Source organism: Pseudonaja textilis, chromosome Z (assembly GCF_049901715.1).
Source record: "Pseudonaja textilis isolate UNSWEBS1 chromosome Z, rPseTex1.2, whole genome shotgun sequence".
Taxonomy (NCBI): Eukaryota; Metazoa; Chordata; class Lepidosauria; order Squamata; family Elapidae; genus Pseudonaja; species Pseudonaja textilis.
Window position 1 is genome coordinate 89,572,528 of NC_142008.1, and position 17,632 is coordinate 89,590,159.

The 17,632-nt window shown below is 38.3% G+C and overlaps 1 protein-coding gene across 1 annotated transcript; it reads left to right on the forward strand.

Annotated features, from left to right (window-relative positions):
- The first annotated feature begins 9,934 nt into the window (after positions 1-9,934).
- Positions 9,935-15,602, forward strand: KLHL11 (kelch like family member 11). The gene is made up of 2 exons (XM_087916259.1): positions 9,935-10,467; positions 11,039-15,602. Exons 1-2 carry the CDS (start codon positions 9,959-9,961, stop codon positions 12,612-12,614), a joined length of 2,085 nt encoding a protein of 694 aa, XP_087772385.1. The 5' UTR covers positions 9,935-9,958; the 3' UTR covers positions 12,615-15,602.
- The last annotated feature ends 2,030 nt before the right edge of the window (positions 15,603-17,632 follow it).

Sequence of the window (17,632 nt, forward strand, 5' to 3'; positions counted from 1 at the left end):
AACTTTTCTTCCAAAGCCTGTCCAAACAACAAAGGGCTCTCAGTATAGCCCTGGGGAAGTACTGTCCACCTTAATTGCTGTTTTCTCCCAGTCTCAGGGTCATCCCATTCAAATGCAAACAGGTCTCTACTTCCCTCCTCAAGGGGGGGCATGCCCAGAAGGCATCCTTCAGATCTATCACAGTAAACCATTTGTCTTTGGGAGGAATTCGTCCCAAGATAGTATAGGGATCAGGAGATCCTCCTCAAATCATTAACTAATCATCCTTATTCCCTTCCCAGTATCCCACAGCTGGATACCAAACACAGGCAACAAATCACTCCCCAGCAAATTCACTCCAGAATCAGGAATATACAACACTTCAGCTTCAGTCACCACTTCATTCATTTCCAGTCTAATTTGTTCAAACACACTCACATCCTGCGATTTTCCACTCACCCCAACTACTTTTATCACTTTCCTTGATTTATGTGCACCCTCTACCGGGTCACACACAGAAGTCTGGCTTGCGCCAGTGTCTATCAGGAACAGCCGCTCCTGATGGTTAGGACCCACTAAAATGTTTACCAATGGCTCCCCGCAGGTCCTCTTAAAGGAGCCGGAACAGCCCTAATCATCATACAATGCATAACTCCGCTCTTCTCGGTTGGTAGGACACTCGCGTGCAAAGTGACCTTCCTTCCCACACCTGAAGCAACTCCTATCCATTCCAGGCTGTCTCATTCCCATGCCTCTTCCTCTACCTCGAAAACCTCCCTGATTGTATCCCCCAAAATTCTCTCTTCTTTCTCCAATTGGACCCTTCCCAAAATTCCCACTTTTCTTTACTTCGCTCTTTGTTGCAGCCTGTACAGCTGCAACCATCATTTGTGATTTCTGTCTGGTTTTTTACAGTGTCTCTGTTCACAAAAACTTGTTGGGCTGCTTTCAGGAGATCAACCATTCCCACAGCTCCCCAATTATCCATTTTCTGAATTTTCTATGGGGAATTTTTGATCTCCTGCCACTGCCCCTTGTTGCCCATTCACTCTTTCATTCCACACTCTCCAGGCTGAGGTCTGGATGAGATTCCGCTCCTCAGGAGTAAATAGATGTCCCAAAATGTACATCAGCTCCTGATAAGTGTAATCATTCGGACCCAACCATAGCTCTAACTGTTCGGCCACCTCATGAGCATTTTCATGAAGCTTTGGAAGAGTCTTCTTCAATAAATTTTATTGAATTTACAATTAAAAAAAACATAACAACATTACATATGCAACAGAGAGAGAAAAAGAAGAAAGAAAGAAGGGAAAGAGGAGAAGAAACGCCGGTCTTGCGACCAAAAAGGAGAAAAAGAAGTATAAAAAAGAAAGAAAAACAAAGAGACGGAAGAAAAAGAAAAATATGTTAAAAACAGACAAATATCCTTTATGACAGTCTGCAAGATCCAATTCTCCTACCTTACTTTAAATATACACATCTTATCAATATTTATGCTTAAATTACCCATTATTCATTGAACAGTTTATCTCTGATATAACCAATTATACCACGCATCCATCAATTATTATCAAATGCTGAAGACTTTTATTTTTAAGAGCTATGGTTAAATTGTCCATTTCTGCACAGTCACATATTTTCTGAATGACCATTTGATCTGTAGGTAAATAGGATGATTTCCAGCACTGGGCAAATGCTAATCTGGCTGCAGTTAGGATATGAATTATTATATATTTCGCCTTTTAGGAAAATGTTTATCAGAGATCCCTAGTAGGAAGAACTCTGGTTTGTATTTGATTTGTTCTTTGTTATTTCCTCCAGCCATTTTCTAATTTTTTGCCAGTATTTCTGGGCTTTACAGGTCCACCACATATGAAAGTAGGTTCCCTCTATGTTTTTACATTTCCAACATTTTGGACTAGAGTTTGGGTTCATTTTCGCTAACCTCAAAGGGGGTAAGTGCCATCTATATAACATTTTATACACATTTTCTTTGTACACTCGCTGGATTTCGTAATCTTAATGATTCTATTCCAGATCTTTTCCCATTCTGTTAATGTAATGCTTCTTCCAATATTCCTACCCACATTATCATGTTCCCTTTCACTATCTCTTGCTCTAATTCTACCTCCAATAAATATTTATAAAATTTGGAGATATTCTTTTATTTGATCCTAATAAGATTTTATCTAAGTGTTGTAATTTGCTATAGATTCCAAACTCTTTGATATCTTGTTTGTATCTGCTATGGATTTGTATATATAACCACTGATCAATTTTAAATCCCTGTTCCTGTAAGTCCTGCTTCCAGTTCTCAATTTTCCTAAAGGGTCTAATCAATCTTTATATTTAGTCGCTTTTGTTATATCCAAATTGTTGGGATGAACCATTGCCTCCATTGTTGAAAGCCAAATCGAATTTTTAAACAATGTTTTTTACATATTTTTTTTCCAATTAGTTAATAGTGAATCTCTAATAAGATGTCTATGAAAGTACGCCTGTTTAGTTTTCCCCACATCCCATAGAAATGCGTGCCATCCTCTCTGAAGGTCCTGCCCTTCCAAGACTAGAGTTCTTTGTTCGTCAAATTGACCCAGTCTTTTAACCATAATAAGTTGGCTGCCCAATAATATAATTCCCAGTTTGGAAGCGCTAGCCCACCTCTACTTTTTGCATCTTGTAAGGCCTTAATACTGATTCTACAGTTTTTTTCCTCCAAATAAATTTAAGAGTTACCTTATTTATATCATCAAAAAATTTTTGTAATTTTATTGGGATTGTCTGGAATAAGTAAAGGAGTTTTGGTAAGATGTTCATTTTGATCGTGGGCAATCCTGCCCAGTAGAGAAAGCTGCAACTTATTCCAAGATTCTAGATCTTTTCTTAATTTGCTGTAACAGTTTATCATAATTATTCTCTTTGAGCGATTTACTATGTGGTGTTAACCATATGCCTAAATATTTGACCTTTTTGTTGCCTGTATCCCCATGGTTTTTCTAATTCTTTCCTCTGGTTCTCTGTTAGATTTTTAGTCAGTAATTTGCCTTATTTCTGTTAATCTTTTAATCCCTGCTACTGAGCCATAATTGTTCTTAGTTCTTTTATTAGATTATGTCCTTTTTCCATGGGATCCTCTAGGAAGAAAACCATATCGCCTGCAAATGCCTGTAATTTATATTCCTCTGCTTTGACCTTACTTCCTTGATTTCAGAGTTTTGTCTTATCCGCGTTAACAATGATTCTAAAGCAAATATAAATAAGAGGGGTGAGAGAGCAACCCCTGTCTAATGCCCTTTTCGATGCTTAGTGGGCCTGTTTGTTCACCATTAATTAGTATATTGGCTTGTTGGGGGTATTGTAAATTGTTGTGATAATATTCTCGAATTTAGTGCCCAGATTCATGTTATAGATTTTTTTGTATTAAAAAGTGCCAATGTGTTATCGAATGCTTTCTCCGCATCTAAAAACATGAATGTAAATTGTTTCTCTGGATGAGCTTCATAATATTCTAAGACGTCAATAACGGTTCTCAAATTGTTTTTAATTTGGCGGAATGGAAGGAAACCATTTTGGTCTTCATGAATGTATAAATTTAAAACTTGTTTTATTCTATTCGCTATAATTGAGGTAAATAATTTATAATCGGCGCTTAAAAGTGAGATTGGTCTATAATTGTTGATATATCTGGCATCTACTTCCTCCTTCGAATTAACCCAATCAACGCCCCCTTCATGAGAGTCTGGCATTTTGGCAGCCAAAAGTACTTCTGTTAAACACTTCCCAGCATCAGAGGCCCTACTAAATCTATTGTGGCTTTATACAATTCTACTGAATCCCATCTGGACCAGGGGATTTATTATTACATTGATTTTCCATTGCGGATTTTAACTCAGACCATGTAATATCCTTATTTAGTAATTCTTGTCTCCTTCTTCTATTGTTTTATCATTCGTATTCTCCAGATAAGTTCTTATTTTATCCTCATTGATTTCTTCTTTTTTATATAATCTTGAAAATAGTTTAATATAATATCCTTTTCTTCTCAATCTCATGTTGTGGGATGCCTTTCTCATCTATTAATTGGTGTATCAATCTCTTTTCTTTTTCTTTTAAGTTTATAAGATAGCCATCTTCCTGGTTTATTGGTGTGTTCAAAATAATTTTGTTTGGACCTTCTCAAGCTAACTTCTATTTTATCTTGTTCAATTAAATTCAACTTATGTTTGGCTAGTATTAACTGATTTTATAGTCCTTGGATCTTAGGGGGTTTTTTGTAATTGTATTTCTAAGTCTTGGATTTGTTGTTGTAACACGCTTTGTTGGGCATAAATTCTCTTGTTTCTCATAGCATTATAGGAAATTGTTGTGCCTCTTATAATTGTTTTCATAGTATCCCAAATGTTCTGTTTTGAAGTTGTTTCATTATTATTATCTTTAGAAAATAGTTTAGCTCCTCTTTTCAGTTTATTAATATACTTCTTCGCTTCATACAATTTGGTTGTTTAGTGTCCATCTTGTTTTTATTCGCCTCCTATCTCTCCAAATTAGCTGTATTGGGTTATGGTCAGCCCATTCATTCGGTAGGATTTTGATTTCTTTTATTTCATTAGCCAAGTCCAAATCCATCCAAGCCATATCTATTCTGGTCAAGTCTTATGTGGGTTAGAGAATAGTATGTAATTTTTTTCCTTCAAGATCTCCCCTCCATAGATCTTTTTAAATTTAGCTCTTTCAACATTTCCTCACATGCCGCAGAAAGTTCCCTTTTCCCTCTTGTTTTTTCCCCATATTACTATGGTCTTTCTGGTAGTCTGCAATGGAGTTAAAATTGCCAATCAAGCAAATGTTTCTTTTTCAAAGCCTACTATTTTTTGGTGAAGGTGTTTAAAAATTTCCCTGGTCATCATTTGGGGCATAGATTGCTACAAGTAAAAATGTGATTGGTTTATCCAAACTTGTATAACCCGAGTTCTTCCTTCGGGATCCGACCAGGTTAATTCTGCCTTTACATCTTGTTTTACGTGAAATTGCAAATTCCGCTTTTTCTTGTGTTTGTCGCCGGTGTTGTAAAGTTTACCTAATTTTGGACAAATTAGGTGTCTTTCGTCATTTTTCGTAAATATGTGTCTCTTTGAAGACATATTATATCATGCGTTATGTTGAATAAGTTTTGAGAATATCCTTTTCTTTTGATAATGAATTTAATCCGCTTATATTGATGGAGAGCAACTTCTTTCCTCCACCATTTATCTACTTCTGCTTAGTTTTTGCCTAGTAATGATTCGGTTCTCTTGTTGTTGTTGTTGTGGGATTTGCTCTTCTCCCATGTTGTGGATTATCACTTCCTGAAATTGGAGAAAGTCGTTCCTTTGGGTTCTGTGATGATATCGGACCTCCTGTGGTCTTGTTTTAGGTTCTTCTTGGTGGGTTGACTATTCTTATCTGTGAGCTGTTGATGAAAAACTTGGGCCTGTTCTATCGATTCTATTTTGATTTTCTTCTCTTTCCATCGTAATTAACATCCCTTCCGGGATTAACCATTTGAAATGGATTCTTTTTTATTTAAATCATTAGCTAAAAATTTATAATCTTGTCTTATCATCCTCACTCTCTTTGGAATTTGTTTTAAAATCCTAATTTCTCTGCCTTTATATGATATTGTTTCCTCCCTAGACATTTTCAAAATTAAATCCTCAGACATCTCCTAGAGAAGCGGATATGAATTTCTCTTGGACAGTTGTTACGCCTGGCGTAGCTTGTGCTAACCCTATATACCTCATCAAACCTTTAATTAGATCATCATCTTTTTCCTTTCCTAGCCATTCAGCCAATATTTCTGCCATCAAATGTTCCAATTCTTTCATTTTTTGCTTCCGCCACATTCTGGAATCTTAAATACGCCATTGCTTTGTCCATCTCGAGGTGGACCAGAGAGTCTTCCGTTTCTTCTAAGTACATTTTTAAATTCCTCATCCATCCTTTCAGTTAAAGTCTCCATGTGTGTTGTTCTACTCTCTATATCTTTTATTTTCACTTCATTTCTCTCCATGGCCTGCTGTAGAGACCCCTATCTTACCCTCCACCTTCGATATATCCGCTTTCATTTCAGCCTTCAGTTTCCCATCTCATCTTTCAATTCACTTATATCTGCTCTAGTTTCCTTGTGATTTTTAATCATCATTTCTTGCATTTTAGATATAGCTTCCTGCAAGGCTAATATGGAAGTTTGTATATTAATATTGGGACATTAGGCTGCTTTTCCCCTATTAAAGACTCCTCGATAGTTTTTTGAGATGTTGGTGGGTGGCTGTCAACGTAGTCGATAGGGTCGGGATAGCCTTCTTTCCTGTTTTTAAGGCCATAGTTGTTGTGGATGTCATCTCTAAGTATTTGTTTTTGTTGATGCACAATTTTAATATATTATCCCAAATCACCATTCAGTATTTGGGTCCTATACTTGAAAGACTATTCACGTATTTCAATTTAATATCTCACTCCACAGTCTTTTCCCCTATATCATAAATAGATATCTGCAACAATATTCTAGTCTATGTAATAAGAAAATTGGTCAGCAATAGTACATCAATTAACACTTTAAGGGATTAATCTTAAATGTCATAAGTAGTCTAAATAATTTATAAATAAATTATATCAACAAAGTTTATCCCTTTTTGCTATTAATACTTACAACAGTAAACTCTTAACTCTTTGATAATAGTGTATCCTCCTCTTCCCCCCAAGTAAGTAGAATTATGTAAAGTATTTAGGAGAAACAATAGGGAGGCAGGGGCAAGATAATAAGAGAAGAGGTAGAAGAGAGATTACCACAGCTTCAGAAAATCAACAAACAAACAGCAAGGAAGTCATCTTAAAGAGAAAATAGTGCCAACTTAGTAAACTTAAGTAGTACCACGTAATAAAGAAAGCAAATTGGGTGAGCTAAAGGTCCATCTTCCAGCTAGAGGTTTCTTTTCAGCCTTCCAATCAGCAAATGGTGAAATGTGCTGACTAATCTGCAGTCCCAAAACCGTCTTTCCCAGCCTTCTGTTTGCCTCTGCCTTCTTCCTCTTGCTGCTTCTTCTTTCTTTGCTTTCCAACTTTTAAATCCACATACACATCTTCCAAAGTCCAATATAATGCTCAATTTGTCTTCTCCCCAATATTAAGTAGATGTAATAGTCATGTAGTGCTCAGATCTGAGGATTCATAAGACTCAATCAATGTCAATATTCTTTCACCTCCATCGCCTCCCTCTTCTCAAATAGAGTCAAAAAGAAAGGTCCAAGAGTCAAATAAAGCCCTCACCAGTTCCGGACCTCCGATCTCCAGGTTTTAGCAATCTCCCTCTTTCCCCAGAGCTTCCTTCACAGGGTAAAACTGTGTTTTCCTTTGTGCTTAGTCTTTTCCGCTCTCCATTATAATCTTTCCATTTTCCCAACTGCTTTTCTGGCCGCCTCCGCCCGACTTCCGAGAGGTGCTTATCACAACCAGGAGAGAAGAATTTATGCTATCATTCTTCTGTCATTCTGCTCCCTTCAGACTTCAAAGAATCCAAAATATAAACCGCTTCTCTGTTCCTGTTACTCGATCTCGCAGGCTGTCACTGCTTTTGCTTATTCACCAAGTGGCAGACGGATTGGAAGCCGCCATAAAATGACAGCTTACTCTTTAGCGCCGGCTCGGGAGCTTCCTCTTCACTGTCGGGAGTTGCCTTCCCCTCTGCAGCCTCGAGGATCTCCACGCTGACACGAACCTCTCCGGGTTCGTGTATCCCTGGGGATCGCTCCTGACGCCAGAAAAGGTGTTCGAAGCCTGCACCAGACTTCTTCACCTCCGTTCTCCCTGTCCTGCCACTCCGGAAGAGTCTTCTTCAATTCTCGCAACTCGGCTGGTTTTATGGGGACAGCCACAAAGACTGTCACCGGATTGCCTGCAGCATTGATCCCATTAGGACTTCCTAAGAGGAAATGCATCCACTTCAGGTTTTTGGCTGAAGGGAAAATTTTGAACATCTCTTCTCAACTGTCCACTTCTTTTCTCAGCCTCGGATAAGGCGGCTGAGGAGGGGGTTGTGACGCCGGCAATGGCGGGGCCGCTGGAACATTGGCTGGTACATTATTCAAGTTAGGATTTGAGGGCGGTGGACTCTAAAGCCAATCATCCGTCTCACTTTCATTGCCCTCCTGTTGCAAATTTCACATGAAACCATACCTCTATGTATGCAATTTGGGTGGTCATTTTGTGTTGGAGAATATAATCTCGCAATTGGTCATCCAATAGGTACTGGTTTCCCCCTCAGACGCCAGTGATATGGAAATTTAGGATCAATCAGAGGATATTTTAGCCATCTATCTCGACAAAGATAAATCATGTTTTTCTTTTCGAGATGTCTGGTAAATTCCTTTAGATTCAGGGAGAACCACTGCTGAAATAGTTGTCCCAGGGGCGAATCTACCGGAATAGGTTTTCTGCCTTTGTCAAATCTTCCCTGTCCCAGACAGGCTTCTTCCAGGTCTCCAAGACCCTCGCTTTGTCTCTTTCCCATCTCTATTCTTTCAGGCTCCCAGAGCCTTGACTCACCAGTCCCAGTCCTCCAGCAAGCGCTGGATTCTCCCAGAGAGTTTAAGGACCTCTCTTCCTAGCCCCAATCCTCCAGCAGACGCTGGATTTTCTTTTCCAAAGAAAATTTAAGGACGTGCTTTCTGTCTGCCCCAAATGGAAAGAAACAATATTACCTGATCACTCCGGGAACCTTCCTTCAGGTCTGCGGATGTGTGGGCATCCCCAACTCAGGTTTTTTTTTCTCCGTGGTCCCAGACCACCTTCTCAATTTTTTCTCACACCGGTCTCGACTGCTTCCCAAGTCCGGTCGGTCTATCTCTCTGGGTTTTGCAAGATTCGGGACTCCTGGGACCTCTCAGGATTCGGGGAGAGATTTGTCTCACAAAAGGAGACGGAGTGGCCACTACTCACCTGTCCCCGAGACCCAAGGATCGCCGTGGAATCTCCTGCATTGGCTCGCCACTTGTGATATTGCGCTCGCACAAAACGCTGACACGACATGGAACTTCTTCAAGGCAAAGCAGTTTATTGTTACGATTCTGCAGAAATGGGTTCACATCCAAGGAAGCGGGATGGAACTCAGAGCTAAGTTAAGAACACATTTTTATACTCCCAGTACAAAGAAGCAAAGAAGCGAGATACAATGTATCGGCAATAGGAACATTCTGTTGCTGCATCTATCTGGAATTTTGCACGTATACTAGCTAAGCAATAACCACTTCCTTGTTCTTGTTTCTCCGAAAAACCGCTGAGGTTGCTTTTTGAAACACACACACACACACACACATACACACAGTGGAAAAGTACAAAATACAAAATGGAGAGCTTATCTAAAATGGAGTTACATTGGTTCACTTCTCACAAGCATAATAATTAGCTACATTCTATAAATGGGAAGGATAAACTGTATACTGGTTTCACGTAAATGGCATACCAGGATTGAATTCCAAGAAATGGTGGCAGCATTAGAATCTCTATAATTATATTAAACTTCAATTGAAATTTAGTCTGATTTTAATTAGTTAATAAAATTATACCCATTCTCTTTTAAAATATTTTTTACAAGTTGACTTGGTTTTTAGGAAGACCATGTGATTTTTAGTCTATTGTTTTCTGCAAAGATTGATTTGTCAGAGGTTGCTAACTCCCTCTTTCTATTGCGGCTAATTAAGAATAAACCTGCAAATATTAATTCAAGAAATAATACGTGAAGTGACCCTAAATAAAGAGAAAGCAGTTTTTCCAAACAAGATTAACTTGTGCGAATTTTATCTCTATCATTCTTTTATCTATCGTCACAAGCGGCTACTTTTTTATGTCCGGAAGTATAATATATTCATATCTCTATGATCCTGTAAGTGACGTAATTAGATTTAGCTACGGGAAAAGTGTTCGAAACGATTGAGAAGCCAAGATGGCGGCAGCTGGAGGTGACGGCGATTTGGACGCAGGAGGCTACGGCGACGCAGATGTCGACCTCCCGGGCCTGGAGGGCGAGGCGGGGTCAGACTCAGAGCCTGACTCGGAGGTGTTTTCGTGTGTGGCCCACTGCTCTGACCTCGCCCGCCGCCAGAACGAACAGCGGCGGTTAGGCCTCTTCTGTGACGTCACGTTAGCCTTCAGTGGCGGCAGCAATGAGGAGGAGGAGGAGAGGGGAGTGGGCGGGGCCTTCCGCGGCTCCGACCCCCCGCCGCGAGAGTTCCGGGCTCACCGCTCCGTCCTGGCAGCAGCCACCGAATACTTCGCTCCTCTCCTCCTGGGCGACTTTGCGGAGTCCCGCTCGGGGCGGGTAGAGTTACGGAAATGGAGTTCGGGAGCGGGACCAGACCCGGAGACGATCGAGGCGGTCATCAGCTTCATGTACACGGGGAGCATTCGCGTCAGTCCTGGCAACGTGCACGAGGTTCTGGAGTTGGCCGACAGGTGAGGCGGGAAGGAGGAACGAAGTGTCAGGTGATAAGTCAGGCGCCGACCGACTGTTGTGTGTCGGCAGAAATGTTTGTCCGAGTTCTGATGGGAGAAGGTACCTTCACCCGAGGGCCTTCTTCGTGAAGGCAACCAGTCAGTCATTCTCTCCTTCCCTGGAACTGTGAAAAGTGCTCTTGGGTTCCAGTGTAGACCAGTGAGAGCTTTAGTTGGCGTAGACTACTTTTCCAGAAAGACTAGCCTAGCGTCTGGCTTGCTATAATAAGGCACATCAAGACGCTACTAGAATTGAACAAAGTAAAGAAATAAAACCGAATGGCAGCATTAAACATGGCCCTTACCAAGGTGAAAATTATTATGGCAACACTTCTTCCCAGTGCAGTTTCTGAATTACTTGAGTTATAGCATGAAGGGGGACTGCTGGACAGTTGCAGAGAACTTCAGCTCTGGCACCTTTTGAAAAAGACACCATTTTTGAATGTCAGCTTAGTGGAAAGCAAAAAATGCAAGTTATTAACTAGTCAATAATTCTCCAGTGGTGTTTCTAAATTCCCTTTTTGTTTTGCAGGTTCCTACTAATACCTCTAAAAGAGTTTTGTGGGGAATTCCTCAAGAAAAAACTGAGTCTCTCCAACTCTGTCGCCATTCACAGCTTAGCTCATATGTACTCTTTGAACCAGGTGGCCTTAAAAGCTGCCAAGATGATCAGGAGGAACTTCTCCAAAGTCATTGAAGATGACGAATTCTATACTTTGCCATTTCATCTTATTAGGGACTGGCTTTCAGATTCAGAAATCACAGTGGATTCAGAAGAGATTCTCTTTGAGATGCTGTTAAAGTGGGTCCAGAGAAATCCTGACGAAAGAGAAAAGTATTTTGCAGAGCTCTTTAAGCTTCTCCGACTATCACAAATTAAGCCAACCTATTTGATTCAGCATGTTAAATCTGAAAAGCTGGTGTCAAGCAACGAAGAATGCCTCAAACTTGTGTTGGGAGCAGTGGAAAGCCATGCTCTCAAGGTTGAGAATTTTCAGTTGGATACACAAGTTAATTCCTCCATCTCATCTCAGCCTCGCTTTGGCCAAAATATGGACGTTATCATGGTCATTGGTGGTGTGTCTGAGGGAAGTGATTACTTGAGTGAGTGTGTGGGGTACTTTATTGATGAAGATAGATGGGTGAATTTACCGCACATACACAATCATCTTGACGGGCATGCTGTGGTAGTAACCAAATCCTATCTTTATGTGGCAGGTTCCATGGAGCCTAGCTTTGCCAAGACCATGGAAAGGTATAACCCAGTTAGAAATGTTTGGGAGCAGGTTTCCAATCTGATAACCAGAAAGCATTCTTTTGGACTTATTGAGGTAAAGGGAAACCTGTACAGCATTGGTGGCCATGGGAACTTTATTTCTGGGTTTAAAGATGTAGCTGTCTACAACCCTGATCAAGATAAGTGGCACAACTTGGAGTCTGCCCCAAAGATACTCCGGGATGTTAAAGTGATCACAATAGACAACAGATTTGTTTACATGGCAGCTCGCACACCAGTTGTCGGAGATAATGAAGATGGCTTAAGGTCTGTCATTATTCGTTATGATGCAGATACACGACAGTGGCAAGATTGTGAGTCTCTGCCACTCCTTGATAACTATTGCTGCTTCCAAATGGTTGTGGGGAACACCAACTTTTACCACACCGCTTCGTGCTGTCCTAGGAGCTATCCTCTAGACCACGAAGAAGCCAAAAGAAAAATCTCTAATCCAATATCTAATGACATTCTGGAAAGCTTACCACCAGAGGTTCTTGGCATTGAAGGGGCGGCTATTTGCTATTACAAAGATGATATCTTCATCATAGGTGGATGGAAGAACAGTGATGATACTGATAAACAGTACAGAAAAGAGGCCTACCGCTACTGTGCTGAGAAGAAGCGTTGGCTGTTACTTCCTCCTATGCCTCAGCCTCGCTGCCGTGCTACAGCCTGTCATGTGAGAATCCCCTTTCGGTCCTTACATGGTAACCAGAAATATCCAATGCCGCAAAACCTAATGTGGCAGCGGGACCGGATGCGGCAGATGCAAGAGATACACCGACATTCCTTAAGTTTACAGAGAATGCCTCAGTGTCAGATAGAATGCTAGCTTGAAAAATGATATCAGAAATACCTGTCGGTAATTGTCATGCCTGCAATGGACTAATAGTCACCAAACTACTTAAGCATTGGAGACAAAGCTTTCTTGGTGTTAAGTGTTTGATCTGGATTACAAGCGCCACATGGAAAATTGGTGTATACTGGCCATAAATATGAAGGTAGGCAGATGTAGAAAACTTTTTTTTTAAAGAATATTATTAATTTTCAATAAACAAACATACACAAACAAAACACAAAACATAAAAACATAAAACTTCTTTTTGGAAAGCAGCCTAGTCCCGAGTTACATCTTTTGGTACAGACATAAATCAAGTTCATGCTCACTTTATATACCATTTCATATCTTATTTACCATTCTATATTTTCTCTATGGCTTCTCCCCTCTTTTCACTCTCTTAATTCTGTTTTATGTATTTCATCTCAATTTAAATCATTATACTAATATATTTTGTCCGTTCTGTAATCATCTATTTTTCTTTTCTTATTAACACAATATTTCTCCTGTAATCACTAATTGAAGTATGACGCTTTTATATTTTCCCCCTAAATTCAACACTTAAAAATTAATATATAATTCTCATTCTGATTCTGCTTAGCACATTCTAAAACTACCTACTACATTTTAAGATAAAAAATTAATAAATTTATAATATAGTTAAAACAATAATCCATAGTATATTAAACTTTATCATTTATGCATTTTAGTATTTTGTTAAATCATATAAAGATCCAATTTTCTGACATTATTTCAATTAAAGATACAAAAATACAATCTTATGTACTTTTGCAGAATCTCTTTTGTGATCCTAGTCTTTTTACCCCTCCATCTCTTAATCTCCACCCTCTTGGTCTCCACTCTCTTCTATAAACACAAACTATTCTATCTTTCCCCTAGATTTATGACTTAAAATAATGTATAATTTCTATTCTGATTCTGCTTAGTACATTCTACATACATTTTAAAATAAGAAAATAATACGTTTATAATATAGTTGAAACAATAATCCAAAGCAAATTAAACTCTATCATTAAATCTTAAACATTTTACATATTCCCGTTAATATTTTATTAAATCATATAATGTTCCAATTTTCTAATTCTATTTCAAATGCAATACTACAATACAATCTTATGTGCTCTTGCAGAATCTCTTTTTAATTTATATTTTATCCTTTGTCTCTGAAAAAGATCCGTTTTTTTTACATCTTGTTTCAAGCCTTTGTGACTTCTCTTCCCTTTTTCCTTTCCTTTCTTGTCCAATCTAGCCTTTTAACCCCCCCCCATCTCTTAGTCTCCACCCTCTTAATCTCCCCTCTCTGTTGTATTCCTCTTTCATGTTGCTTTCTGACATTGTATCGGATTTTCACCTTATTTTCCCTTTTTTTGGTTGTTGTTTTTAAGTCTCGAATTCTCCATTCTCTTTCCCTTCTTTTCCTTTTCTTCCTCAACTAAAGTTATTTGTTCATTAAAGATGGCTTCTTCTTCTTCATCCCAGCTTTCTTGTTGTTGTAATTCCTGGTAAGTAGAAATCGCCATTTCCAAAAAGTGGAAAACAGATCCAGAAAAGCCCTTCCCTTCTTGTTCCTCTTCTCTTAACTTTTGAAATTCCATTTTCAATTCTTCAACAGATAATGCCATTATAAAGTTTTTTAAACAACCCAAAAGTTATTAGTCTTTCAAAAAATAGATTCCAAAAGTCCCAAAGTCAGCAAGCAACCTAATCAACACAAACTGTTTCGTTTAGCACTTTCTTCTTTTTGTACTTTCTCTTCTTGGGGTACAATCAATTGCAAAGTTCCAAAATGTATTTTTGAAGTCTTATTACATTTTATCTCTAGTCTTATAAGCTCAAAGCAATCTCCTCCAGCAAAGTCTTAATATAAGTTCTTTATCTCTGCCTTCCCACTTATAGCAAAAAAAGAATTTTTAAATCTTTGATTCCAGTGTTCAGAAATTTTTAATACCCCCTTGGTTTTATTTTTCAAATTTAATTACCTTCTGTTGCCAAGATGGGTTTTTCCGATTTTCTGCTATTTCCATAGGGAAAGAGAGTGAAAAAAAAAACACCTTTCCCCTTAAACTTTCTTCCGCTGCTTCTTAGGGAACAATGTATCTTAAAAGAGTTGAATTTCCAGGGTATTTAGGTGTTACTTATTATCCCGGTTCAGCCAAAAACTTTCACTTTCTCCTGCTTCCTCCTGCACAGTCTTGTCCGGGTGAAAGTTTCTTTGTGGCGGCAATTGCTGACTGCCACTCCACCGCTTTTGGAAAAAGTTCAGCCAGCTGAAGAGGGGGGTTGCGATCCTCCCAAACCCCTGCTGGACCTTCTCTATCTTCAGTCACCTATACACCTCTATTAACCCCCAAATCCTGCTGGATCAGGGGCACGCAAGCGGCGAGCGCAGCAGGAACCACGCACAGTTGTGGATTCCTGCCGCCGCCGAAGCCTTTCAAACCGGAAGTCAGATGTAGAAAATTCTTAAGAATCTATTGGTTTCTTCTCAGATGTGATCCAGATTTAGAATCCAACAAAAGAATTGTTCTTGCACTTTGTGAATGTGTTCAGGTATAGCGCAGCCTTTTTTTTCCTATTTGCATCTTTTTGTATTAGGCTTGTTTTTTGTATTTGGGTCATCTTTCATTTTAAACATTATACAGCTCATGTAAAGTATTTCAGTTTGTTCTAAAATGATGATATATATGTAATGGACCATTCCAAGGTTTTCTTAAGTCTTTTACAGAGGTATTTCTCTTCTGTTATGAATTTCTCTCAAATTTGGAGATGTAAAATAACTAAAAAATAAAATTCTTCTAAGAGGAATAAAGCACAGAATTTCTAAGAACTTCAAAATGTTCCATGCTAATATTTTATAGTTTTATTTATCCAAATGCTTGAAATTGCTAAATAGTATTAGTTATAAGTTTTGCTGTTTGGACCATTCACAATTATGTAATAAAATATGTCTGCATTCCTCAGCTTCACTATAATTTTTAGCGATTACTGTTCTGCCTTTCAGTCGCCTCACTTGTTTTCCATTATTTTTTTTCAGTTAAGAATTGTGGCCTTAAAAAATGAAAAGACCAAAAAAAATCATAATCTATAATTTAAGCAATTGGAAATTCATTATACAGGGCTAAAGTTGTATAAACTTGGGTGTTGGTAAGTAAGTCTCAGTACCGTCTGATCTATCTTTGACAATCAGATCCATTTGTCTTAATGTGACACCATTTGTGTGTGGACAGTACAAAGTGCAAGGCTGTTCATTTGGAAAATTTGCCTGAATATCCTAGACTTGAGATTCCATATCCTCCAAGTCTTGTCTTTTGGCTGCATATAAAATTTATTCTCACTCAAATAATTCAAATGATTGAAATACTGTAAATTATTTGCTGTTTTCTCTCTACCATCTATCCTAGTAGCATGCACAATCCTATTTTGTGGGTTCTGGTAATTTTATGAAGAATACAGAATATATTCAGGTGAAAGAAATATATTTTATTCAAGAATACTGAAGTTTTGTAATGCTACAGAGATGTTCAGGCGGGCAAATTTATGTAAAGCATTTATGCAGTATTTGACGTCAGCTTATTGATCTAAGAGGATATTTAACTTTATAAATTCTTTTCCATTACAGATCCATGTCCCAAAGCGTTAAACATGTTAACTCATGAAATCATCCTTGCTTAAGTAGAGCAACTCTCCATCTCCCCCTATGGCTTTATGTCATAAATGTGGTAAAAATATAGTGATGGCAATATCTAAGGTAGTCTCAGGAAAAATCAAGACCTGATGCATGAGGTCCCCAAATGGTCTATAAGCAGAATCGTCAAATGTAGAATTTGCCTCTTCTTCATCTATACATATTTTCTGAAAAAGATGATCAAACACTTCATCTAGGTCTGCTATTCTCATCTCTCTTGCTTTTTCTTCCCTTTTAACAAGTTGGATTTATGGCTAGGAGCACAAAAATGAAACATGAAGATGAAATCAATATGGAAAAGTTCTGTATTGGGCAATATTATTATTGATGGTATTTGATTGGTAACTTACTATGTCTTACATTTTAGAAGCACTTTATTTAAAAATTGAAAGACTGACTAATGCTGTTTTCCAATTTAGCAGGAAACCTAATTCATGTCTGAGATACTGGGGTAAGTGTTGCAATTGCATGGATGTGTAGGTTTTCCTAATTTATCTTTGCCATCCTAATACTACTGTTTATTATTTAGCTATAAGTAGATAAGGGCATGGTAAACCTGTGGGCTGCACTAATTATCCTGATATCAAACTAACATGCCCTGTTCCACAGAGTCACAAACATTAACAGTCGTTATGTTGCTTGCCTGCCTGAAAGATATTTTATTGTTACTAGCCCGTTTTTATGGTGGAATAGCTGCTTCAGAAAGCAATTTATCTTCTGGAAATCTTTTGACATTCCAAAGGTGCCGGGGTCTAAACCCTTCTCAAAACTATTATCTGAAGTACTAATTAAGAAGTATCCTTCTTAAGAACATTATCTAGCTCCAAGCCTGGGCACATTTGTGTGGAAAATTGTAAATTTTTAAATTTGGGATTATAGCTTTTCAGTCTGATATTTTTCTTAGATATCTCAATATTTCTTTTAAACATAATTAAAATGGATTAAGTATACAGTATGTCCCTATTAAACAATTTGAAAACTTTGTAGTATGTATAATTGGCATTCATTGCAAATATTTGCCAAATCGCCACAAATAAGTTAATATATTGATTATACTAATTAAAATGCTTGTTTAAAATACTTATTTAGTTTGGGTAAACTTTGTATTTTAAAATCATAAGTCACTATGTTGCTTGTGAATGAAGTCACAGCTATTCACGTGTCATTCTCGGGATTTCAGTTTGCATGTCAAGTTAAGAGCACTACAGCAAGCAAACGCATCGTATAATATGCAGGGTGAAATGTCAAAGTTTCTTAATGTAATGTTTGGATATTATGCTATTAACTTGCTCCCCTGGTCTGAATA